A 12,250-nucleotide genomic window follows, 5' to 3' on the forward strand; every position below is an offset into this window, starting at 1 on the left:
GCCAGTGCTCTTGTGGAAATCGAATTTAGGACCTAATAATATGGACGTTACAATTCAATAAATCAAATGACCCGTTACAATTCAATAAATGACCCGACCCGTATCTAATAGCAATAGTAGTAATAATAATATAGCGAGACGTATATGGCAAAGAAAAATGATGGTGGGCGTGACAACAACATGCCATCATTACTCACGCACATACAGCATTGATACACCTTCCTTTTTCCAACCAATACGACGTCGTTCCGCTAGTAAACCTTCGTCTATATGCCAGCTGGCACAGTTCAACTGATCCCCAAAAATGTAGTATAAATAGCAGATGCTAGTGCTCATCGTTGTCCAGTCAATTCAATCAATCGTCAACAACTCTGACCGATCACCGACCGGAAAACACCTCCGACGACCGTCATCAATGGCTACAAAAGTGTATATCGTGTATGTTATATATAATTTATCTCTATTTCATTCATGATGTTGATAGTTGTTGACTTGTTTTATACTTGATTTTATGCAATTTTAGTTTATTGATTATGAATTGTTGACTGTTGAACGATCTGTTAGGTTTTGTGGATGAGTTTGTGCGATCTAGATCGGTTGATTAGGTTTATAAATTGAAGTTTGTAGAGTGATTTTAGGTGCTGTGATAAGAGAGTTGAATTTGTGAACGTTTGGAATTGCTCTTTTGTTAAAAGTTTATATGATTAAGATGTTAGAACACGTAGTATGATGATATGTGTTTAGGTGTAAAGTTACTGATAGAAAGTAGAATTAGATGTGCGTTTTCGACGGATCGATTGGTGAACCTTTCGAATTGCTATCCTGTTAAAAGTTTATATGAGTAAGATGCATATTAATTAGGATCGTTTGGTAAACCGTTCCAATTGCTCTCCTGTTAAAAATGTAAATGATTAACAGGAGAGCAACTGGAGTCTCCCCCCTTGTCGGGCTCAAGGACAAGGGCTTTGTCGTAGGGCAAGCGGTGCTCAAGGCAGAGGCGAGCAAAGTGGCAAAACATGAGAAAGCCTGCCTGGAGAATCAACATGTGTTTGTCCCGTTTGCGTTTGATACCTTTGGTGGTCTCGCTCCTGACGCTGTGCGACTTTTGAATCGGGTTCAAAAAGTCGTTAATAGTAATTCTTCGTCGCTAAAGGTTTCAAACTTTGTATTTAGTAGAATTGGTTTTTCTATTCAAAAGGGGGTGGCGGCGCAACTTGTTGCCCGACTACCTACCATTGCTTTGTAATTGCCCTTTTCGTGTGGAATGTTATTACTTTATTTGCAAAAAAAAAAAAAAAAAAAAATATCATTGACGAAAATGACAATTTACTTAAAAGCTTTATTTAAAAAAAAAAATTAAGATGTTAAATCACATAGGATGATATGTGTTTCGGTGTAAAATTACTGATAGAAAGTGGAATTAGGCGTGCATTTCGGATTGACTGGTAAGCAAACCTTTACAATTGCTCTCCTGTTAAAACTGTATATGCTTAAGATTCATGATCAGCAATGTGGATACAGGTCTACTCTATATTTTTTCATATGTTGTAATGACGTGATGTTGATGGATATAATAACTAGAAAAATAATCAAATTTAGTCCAGGAAATAAGAATTGGAAAAGTAACAATTCAGGTTATGATGTAGGGGAAGAAACATTGATTTGAGAAATATGTGTTAGAGTAAATTACGTTTTTGGCCCCTGTGGTTATATCACTTTTACTATATTAGCCTAAAATAAGAATTTTTAACATATCTGCCCTCATGGTCTCTATAACTAACCATTTTGGCCCCTAAGTCTAGAGATCATGAGGGTCAAAATGGTTAGTTATAGAGACCATGGGGGCAGATATGTTAAAAATTCTTATTTTGGGCTAATATAGTAAAAATGATATAACCACAGGGGCCAAAAACGTAATTTACTTGCTGGTCCTTTGTTTTTAATAGGAAGTATCCTGGTACAGGAAATTTAAGATGTGAAAAGATTTAGGTAAATGATTAAGACACCACATAAGGCGTTAGAATATGTTGTTGCTAGTGTAGAATATAGATGATGTCCTACCATTTGAAACTCATGTGTCAGGACCTTAAAGGTCACCTGACATCTGTCATGGAATTCCACATTCATAGATCTGACAGAATTTATTAATATGGTAGGTGGAGAATGTATTTATTCTTTTTGTTGCTTGCTTGTGATCATCTTTGTGCAAATATGAATATAAGCTATTATCTCATTAGTCATTACCACGTCTCCAGAAGTCATGTTTTCTTCATAAAAAGTTGCAAAGGTCCTTTGAGGTCAATAAGTATCACATTCAGTTATGCTTGTTGCATTGTGGAGCCCTTTTAAAAGGAACGGTGATTGGAAGATAATGTGCTTGTTGCCTTTTTTTAAAAAGAACTTATTGCACTAAAAAATAGTTAGATAAATAGTTAGGATAAGCAATCCCAAACATCCTAAACAAACTGTTGTATTAAAAGGCACTAGGCGGATAAGGAGTTCTAAGACTAAAGGGTATGGAGAGGATGGGCTTGGAGGGGATGAGCCGCCACGTAGGCGCCACGTAGGCTCGGCTTGAAGGGGATGAACCTAGGGGGGTGGGGGATGAACCCCTTTATATATATATATGTATGTATGTATAGATGTATGTGTGTTAGGAGAGAGGAGAGAGGATGGGCTAACCCGGCTGTGGGGAGCCGCTTGAGCCGGGCCGGACATGAGGGGGGTGGTGTGGGGGACCGGCGCCGGTCCTAGCCGGGCCTCAGCCGGCCCCCATACCCATTAGTCTAATAAGCAATCCCAAACACCTCATTTGGAAAAGGAACACAACACTGAAGTTGTAACTCTTGTGTGTTTGAACAGTAATAATCTTCATCATGGTCTCTTGTTTAGGTATTACAATTTATATAGTATATGATACAATCGCACAACTCCCTCACCTCGTCTCTATTATCGAGAAGTGGAGTATCTGGAACTAAATTTGATTGTTTTGCAATAGCATCAGCCCAAAAGAAGCTATTAAATGAATTTATAAAGTCTTATAGAGTTATAGATGCTTATGCTATCAGTTGTCCTGCAACATCACCTATTATTTATTTATTTTATTTTTATTTTTTCCAATTTTTCATTTTGATGACCAACTCTTGGTATATTTATATTAAACCAACAATTGCATAAATTTACTATGGTGCCTGTATAGTCCTTTAGAATTGACTTGAGATTTGACTTTTTTTCTTATTAAAGAAATTAATTACATAAATTTACTGACAGTTAATTCTTATGGCAGGTACTACTCAATGTATGGACATGTAGAGAAGTTAGCAGAAGAAATAAAAAAAGGAGCTGCATCTGTTGAAGGAGTTGAAGCCAAATTATGGCAGGTAGATAATTAAACGATTATCTGATTATTGTTTGTAAGTGAGGCAAAACGGGCCGGGTCAAATAACTTTGATTATTTCGAACACATGCAGGTCGCAGAGACATTGAATGAAGAAGTGCTTGGGAAAATGAGTGCACCACTAAAGAGCGACGTACCAGTAATCACAGCAAACGAACTTTCTGAAGCAGATGGATTTGTTTTCGGGTTTCCAACAAGATTCGGTATGATGTCGGCCCAATTCAAAGCCTTTTTCGATTCCACTGGTGGCCTTTGGAGAACCCAACAGCTCGCTGGCAAGCCAGCTGGCATCTTCTATAGCACCGGATCTCAAGGTGGTGGTCAAGAAACTACTGCGTAAGTAAAGTACCCATTTATGCTACCCTACTAGGGGTGCAAACGAGCTGAGCCGAGCTCGAGCTTGGCTCGGTTCGAGCTTTGTTTTCAAAGCTAGAGCTCGGCTCATTGGTAGTTTCTCAAGCTCGGGCTCGGCTCGTTTATTATCTATTAATTAATGTATTAAATAAATATAATATAAATAATAGAATTGTTTAGGCTTGTGAGCTCGATAAGTGAAGCTCAGGCTCGTTTACTAAACAAGCTTATTTTTAGGTTCGGGCTTGGCTCGTAAACAAGTTTAAATAAGCCCAGCCCGTTTACTAGACAACTTTAAATAAGGGGTAAATGTTATTAAATATTAATAAAAACTAATATTACACTAAGGCTCGATAAGGCTCGACGAGCCTGATGAGCTTCACATGCCAGGCTCAAGCTCGGTCTCGGTAAATAAACGAGCTTTATTTTAGGCTCAAGCTTGGCTCGGGCTCGATAAGGCTCGGCTCGTTTCGAGCTTTTTGTCGAGCCGATCTCGAGCCGCTCGGCTCGTTTGCACCCCTATTACCCTACAAATAAACTAGATACACCCCCTTATTATTAATATGATTTTCCAGTACATGTATATATTTTGTTAACATGTATGTGCGTACAGTTTGACGGCCATAACTCAACTGGTTCACCATGGAATGATATTTGTGCCAATCGGATACACATTTGGAGCGGGCATGTTTGAAATGGAGAAAGTGAAAGGTGGAAGTCCTTATGGTGCAGGAACTTACGCTGGGGATGGTTCTAGACAACCATCCGAGCTGGAGCTACAACAGGCGTTTCACCAGGGGAAACACATCGCTACCATTGCTAAGAAACTCAAGGGAGCTGCATAATAGTTTCATATCTTTATGTGATTGGAAAAGGGTGATTGTTATTATAACAAACACACATTTATATGTCGTTTTAAGGTTGTTTCTCGTAATTGTCATTCATAAAAACCAATAATATGATTTGTTATACAACATTTGTCCAAAAGAATCTTGATAGATAACAACATACGACAAATGAGCTTTGGCGTCTAAACTCGTCCATCCTGAGGATCCGTTGATCTTTCTAAATTTTCTTGGGTTTCTTTGCTTAAGTTATACATGGAGTGCTAATAAGTTATAAGTGCAGTTTGCAAGTTGAATGAATAGTTTTAACTGAAACTGAAACTTGAGAAAATTGATTTTACAATCAAATCAGCGAAATATCAAGTATGATTTTCTACGTTGAATGGAAACTGGAAAAATATTTTCAGCTTTTATATATTTAGCTTGAGACTTCAGTTTGTTTTTTTTTGTTTTTGTTTTTGTTTTTTTTTTTTTAAAAAAAAATTATATTGTAATGTTGGGTATAATCCTATGATTTGATACACACAATTCATATGGATTATTATGGATACATATATGTTCAACTTTTATTTTCTTAAGCTTAATTTATCATGTTAGTTTTTATACACAATTTTCTAAAATTTTAAGGCTGAGATTTAGGGGGTGTTTGAGATTGCTTATTTTAGTGATTTATTAGTTTATTGACTTTTTAAAAAGTTAAAAAGTGTTTGGCATAAATTATTATGTGAGGGAAAAAGTCAATAAGTCACTTCGTTGTGACTTATTAACTTTTCCAAAAAGTCATGAGTTGTTTTGAAAAGCTAAGCTAAACATGGCTTTAACAAAATATTTTAAAAACAAGTTGAAAATGGGTTAAAAGAGCACCGTAAGCTTGCGGTAGTGGCATTGTAACCCATATGGATGTATATACCGTCAACTTTGATGTCCTACACCTTTTAAGGTTGGTTTATAATATCAGCTATTAGGGTGGTCAGGGTGCCCCCGTGAAACCCCCCATCAGGGGTGTGATGAATGTGAAACACCGTCACAAGTGGATGTTTCACGACGGTGAAGAGGAAGACAACGATGTATATCATGGTAGTGAAACTTGAATCAAGGGTTATGTTGGGTGTGGGTTAATGATTGAGCTGGTGTGATGGGTGTTGCAAGTGTGATAGTGAAAATGTGATGAAATGGGGTGTCAAATGTTGAATGAGTATGATATGTAATGAATGTGATAGAGTGAAAAGTGTTCTTCCACACTTACAATAAATAATTATTTTATTTTTAGTTTCTGATAGTTTTTAAATATCATCAAATCTATACATGTTATGTTTGAGACATAACAAAAAAATGTAAAATAAGTTGGTAATATTAGCAGAACATATTTTTATATAAATAAATTGTATTTATTTGTATTTGTATCATCAAATCGATCTTTGTTTTCTTCTAGTGCAATCGAGCAATGGGTGATAAGCATGACAGAGTCGAGTCTTCGTCTTCTAAACAACATGTTCTACATCTTGTTTACGCTATTACAAATATCCGGAAGAAGGTGTTCTACATCTTGTTTACGCTGTTATAAATATCCGGAAGAAGGTTCGAGTTCTTGATGGTTCCAAGGTTTCGTATTCATCTTGGGTGAAGTTGTTTCGATTTCCCGCATGTGGTTATGATGTTATGAACCACATCAATGGCAACGAACCACCATCCAAGGACGATCCAACGTATGATTAGAGGATGAAAACTGATGCTAATGTATTGATGCGTATCTACAAAACACGGTTAGATAATTTGCTTCATCGGGTTCTTGAAACGGAAATCAACAGTTATGGAGGGTTTGAACTAGGCTTGTCAATGGATTGGATATTGATCCATATCCAATCCAATCCGATCCATTTAAATCACTTATTGGATCATAAAAAATATCCACAAATCCATTAACTAATCCAAAGGATCGATCCATTTATCCAATTAATTATATGGATCGATCCATGATCCATCCGATCAGTCCACTACTAATTAAAAAAAAAAGTAGAAAAAGGAAAATTTCTTCCAAAGCCATCCAAAAAAATAAAAAAAATTTAAAAAAATGTAAAAAATTCAAAAAAACAATAAAAATAAAAAAAATTCTAAAAAACAAAAAAATTCATAAAAAAATCTAAAAAATTTTAAAAATTCAATAAATCCATAAAAATAAAAAAAGTTTTAAACAATCAAAAAAATTCAAAAAAAATCTTTAAAATCAAAAAATTCAAAAAAATCTAAAAAATAAAAAATGTAAAAAATTCATAAAATTCCAAAAAATCAAAAAAGTTCTAAAAAAACCAAAAAAAAATATATATTAAAAAAAATCTAACAATTCTTCTATCCTAACATTTTCAAAGTACTTGAACAGTACTTTCTTTATTTGTCCATTTTACATATTTTCATTTTTTTTAATTTTTTAATTATATTCTAAAGTGAATTGTATCGTTTTTATTGAATTTTATACTTATTTTTAATATAATTGTTATAAAATTTTTGTTTCATGGTTTTTTCGACACGTAGATATAGAAATCGTTGAGTTTCTTTATACATAGTTATACCGTTTACCTTTTTTGTTATTTGAAGAACATAATATAAAATTTTGAATACACTATTGCTACATGTTTATTTTTATCTACCATTCCATAAATCTTTTAATCAAATGGGTAAATATAGTTGATTCTTTTTGTTCTTTAACGTGACGAACCGAAACAATCTTGTTCGAACTATATCGGTATTGGTATCGTATGCGTTTTGATGTTTTCTTGACGTGGCATTATATAAGTGATTGAAAATAAAGTTGTATTGGCAATATAGTATTTTTAGTATCGTATGCTATAGCAAGTGTTGGTGACCAAATTGATGCCCTGCCCGAAAAACATCGCTACCAGTATCGTTATTTGTTTCTATAGTTCTCGATCGATGTAAAACACATGTTAGTATTCTTTTAGGTGTATTTCTTCTAACTGCTATAAGAACCGAGCCGATACTTTAAGAAACCGTACCAATATCGACGGAAATCCCGCCGCGGAGTGCGGGAAATCCCACTGGTTCAAGAAATATTTTAAGATTTTTTTGATTTTGGAGATTTTTTGTAATTTTGTGTTTTTATGATAATTTTTTATTTTTTAGAAATTTTTTATCTTTGAATTTTTACATTTTTTTATTTTTTATTTTTTTCAGAACTTTTTGATTTTTTTCAGTTTTTTTTTGAATTCTTTTGTTTTTTTTTTCAGATTTTGTTTTTATTTTTTCTGTTTTATTTGATTTTTTACAATTTTATGATTTTTTTGAATTTTTTACATATTTTTATTTTTATAATTTTTTTGATATTATAGAATTTTTTTTATTTCTTTGAATTTTTCAGATTTTTTTTGGTTTTTTAGAATTTTTTAGATTTTTGAAGTTTTTTGAATTTTTTTAGATTTTTTTTTATTGTTTCTAAAATTGTTTTGATTTTTTAATTTTTTCTATTTTTATGATATTTTTTTAATTTTTTTTTTATTTTTTTAATTTTTTAGAGTTTTTTAATTATATTTTTTAGTATGGATCAATCCGGATAGTGATCCGTCTATTTAAAATTATTTGGATATGGATCGGATCACGATCCATTATGTTGGATTGGATCATGATCCATTTAAGTTGGATCATTAATGTCCATCCGTTGAAATGCCTAGTTTGAAGTTTGAACATGATTAAACATATTTTCTTAAATGATAAGGGTTCAACCCTTGAAGCAGGGACGGAACTACAGGGGGTCAGGAGGGTCCGTTGACCCTCCGGCCACCGACCGACCATTCAAGCTTTAATCTGTCATCTAGTGGGTTTTCATAATATGACCCCCCAGATTTATAGTTGAGCTGTAAGTGCAGCGAAAAATAAGAAAAAAAACGAAGAGAGGTGAAAAAAATAGTCACCGGAATAATTCTGATAGGATGCACCGTAGTTACAGAGATGGTGAAGTGAAAACTTAAAGTAATGAAGAAGATGACATGTTATGACTATCCAATAAAAAGCCAATAAAAAAAGCCTGACCACCAGTCAAATAGTTGTACGGTGTTCTCTTTCTTTTCAAATTGAAATATTAAACAGTAATATTAATATTTTAATGTAGGTCTTTTTTACTAGAATGTTAACAATTTATAAATTTAATAGTTTTCATTTATTTAGTTTAGAAAATGTGAAGATATATAAATTTGTCATTCATTTTTTTACATAGTTTAGAAGATGTCAAGATTAATAAATTTATCATTCTTTTAAATCTTTAATTTTTTATATCGGTAAAAGTATTATTATTATTATTATTATTCTTATTATTATTATTATTATACACTATCGGTTGAGTGTATGTCTATATATATGTTGACCCTCCGGTTAAAATTTCTGGTTTCGCCACTGCCTTGAAGACTATTGTCATGGAGTTAACTGGTCAGTTAAACATGGTCTTGCGAATGAACAACGTCTTGTACTTCAGCTAGTTCGTGGGTTACCCGTTAAATATGTCGGTGAGCATACTAGTTTTGTTACATAGTGTAACGCCCTACCTTTTTATACTTTCCATAATTAGAAACCGGTGCATGTATTTCTATTTTTGGAAGTCTTGTATTATTGTAATCGTTCTTTCGTTGTAATCGTTGTAAAATCCGAGACTTGGATCATAATGGAATTCGTATTTTCTTTACATTCATGTTATACACGTTCCATACATGTTCATATGTTCGAATCTATTAAACTTATGACACTTTATTAACAATTTATGCGAAATACGTCAAACTTGCAAACTCGTGATCTATATGCTCAATTTACGCAGATTCGATACTAAACCTCGACAAACATACGTGTTTATATGTGTTTTATATTCAGTTTATGATTAATTTACATAACATACCCTTGATTATGACCCTTTGTGCTTAAAACACCTAAAATCTACTTAAAACATATGTATGTTTTAAGTACATATGTAAGGACAAGGGCCATAAGTGACAAAAAATAAAACAATTCAGCGAATACTAGGCCTCACGATCCGCGAAGCCCCTGCCTGGGCGAGTCGCGCCCCACGACGGACTCGAATCCGCAGAAAAACATAGCTGGTTACGGGATTGGGCCATTTTGTTGTGTTTTATTGTGTTTTCTACATTAATTACCCACCAGACTTTACCCTAACACTTCCCTATAAAAGCTAACTCATTTCCACACTTCATCCACTTTACAAACTCACAAATTCACTCTCAAATCACTCCTAAATCAGTTGAAATCAGTAGCAAAAGACAGGAGATAGGCAGATTCGTATCAACTTGCTTAAGTGAGCATAACTTCTTCATTCTTCAACCTTTTTCTTTGACTCTTCTTTCTAATCACTTGGAATAACCTTAGGTATCATACCACATGTTTTCCATGGAAAACCAAGGCCTGGAAACATCACCAAAACAGGCTCCAAAGTGAAGAAAACTTTATGTTTGGATTTAAACACTTGTTAAACTACTTAAACTTGAGGTTTCTCATACAAATTCCTATGTCCTTACACTCATAATCAAAACAGGCTCCAAAGTGAAGAAAACTTTATGTTTGGATTTAAACACTTGTTAAACTACTTAAACTTGAGGTTTCTCATACAAATTCCTATGTCCTTACACTCATAATCAAATCTATGGTTAGTTGGGCTTAAAAACAAGGTTGTGACATGTAAAATCAGAGGTTCAAAAACCTCATAAACATTCTGTTTTGGTTAGGGTTTAACTCACAAGTGGTGTACAAGCTTAAAGCTTGTAGTTTGTGTGATTACAAGGTTAGCTTGGGCTATCCTACTTAAAAATCCACACATCACTTGATGTTTTCTTAGATTAGTTGTAGTTATTTCATTTCCTATTGTATGTACATGACCCTCCTTGTTGTCCATGACAACATGTGTAGTGGTGGACACTAAAGAGGTACCTAAATGGAAGACTTGTCTTTCCTACCTCATGCATGACTTATGTGAAATACAAAAGAGGTTCCTAAATGGAGGATTCATCCTCCTACCTCATGCTTGACTTATATGACAATATGATATCTATATAACTTATATAATATTCAAGTAACCAAACTTTTGATGATGAACTACTGGTCATTTGTCAAGATAGTACGTTATATCATCTAAGACTTTAATAACTTGTTATGATTCTAATGGGTATTTTGACCAATGAAAACATTCTAGCCCTTTTGGGTTTCATAGTGTCAAACAAGTATTATATGACTAGATGATTATTTTCCTCATATGTATACTTTCATGTATTTTAAAAATCCGAATCTTTAATCCTCCGTTAACTTCCTATACTCACGCACCAATGTTTCTTCGTGTAGAAAGACACGGTGTTCCACTCTAATCAACCAACAACTCTCGCGGGATTATCAAGTGGAAAGCTTGCGAAACCGTGAGTATACTCGATCCCGTTTTACCTTTTACACTTTGGGTGCAACATGTATGTTATACAAAATCACACGACACTTAAACTATTTTAATCTCTATCCATGCTTAACATGAAACTATATGATGCTTGTGAATCTTGTATGCTATGTAAACTATTTGTGTCGATGTATGCTCATTAACTTTGCTAGCCTACCTTAACAATTATAGCGTTATAGGATTAACGCACCGCCCACGAAACTTGGGGTATTGTTAAGTTAAACATGTTAACCTCCCGTTATTCTTTGGGATAGGCAAAATCAACGTGTTGTATACTTGGGTTTGAACATATAGTACACCGTTTCAACATATTAGTAACATGCATATTGGTTATTCATGTTGGATATGAGTTCGTTAAACTTTTTAATCTATATTATGCTATGTATGAAAACTTGTATACTCGCCAACTTTTTGTTGATATATTTTAATACATGTTGCAGGTTGATAGACGTTATGATGTTATGAGAAGAAACAAGATTTAGGTGGACTTAGAAACACACCTAGATTATTTTATCATGTTGGTGTTATGTTTTGAAAACAATGTTGTTTTATTTGAATCTTTGTATGGCAACTTAGCATTGCAATGAAATTTGAATTTAAATTATATCGTCACATAGTGTTATGAAATCTTGAGCAATTTGTTCGTCTCATCCCGATGTTTCCGCCATCAATTGGGGTGTGACACATAGCATAGATAAGAATAAATCTCAAATCCACATATTTATAGCATACTAAATTATGTATCACACTAGCATGCAAAAGCTAAAATCACTCCAAAGTTTGGCACTAGCATATCCTTATCATCAAAGCAAATAAGGCCGAATAGAATAACTTAACAATAACCCACAAAACAGGGCGGTCTGCTACCCCTATAGCGTTGTACATGTTTAGGGAAGCTTGCAAAGTTTATGGTAGATAGCTAAGCATAAGAATATTCTAGCATGTATCCATAATTAACAAATAAGCATGTTTAAGGATTGAGTTTTTTTGTATAAGTTTGCTTGTATGTGTGTGTATGTATATTTAGTACGAATGCATATTGCAACCTAAATAGTGTTTAAAATGTAAAATGAGTATGTATAAACTCACGGTTTGCAAAGAAAATCCACAATATGCGAGCGAGCGGGTTTGAGGAATGAAACACCAAAGTCACCGTAAAATGGTAAACAAAGGTGTACGAAGGATTGGAGGATGGAAAATAATTAG

General features: G+C 33.7%; 1 protein-coding gene across 1 annotated transcript; it reads left to right on the forward strand.

Moving 5' to 3' along the window:
- Positions 1-158: 158 nt before the first annotated feature.
- LOC110942041 (NAD(P)H dehydrogenase (quinone) FQR1) lies at positions 159-4,761 on the forward strand. Its single transcript, XM_022183733.2, has 4 exons — positions 159-438; positions 3,287-3,380; positions 3,471-3,733; positions 4,365-4,761. Exons 1-4 carry the CDS (start codon positions 323-325, stop codon positions 4,594-4,596), a joined length of 705 nt encoding a protein of 234 aa, XP_022039425.1. The 5' UTR covers positions 159-322; the 3' UTR covers positions 4,597-4,761.
- Positions 4,762-12,250: the final 7,489 nt, after the last annotated feature.

Source organism: Helianthus annuus, chromosome 5 (genome assembly GCF_002127325.2).
Source record: "Helianthus annuus cultivar XRQ/B chromosome 5, HanXRQr2.0-SUNRISE, whole genome shotgun sequence".
Classification (NCBI taxonomy): Eukaryota; Viridiplantae; Streptophyta; class Magnoliopsida; order Asterales; family Asteraceae; genus Helianthus; species Helianthus annuus.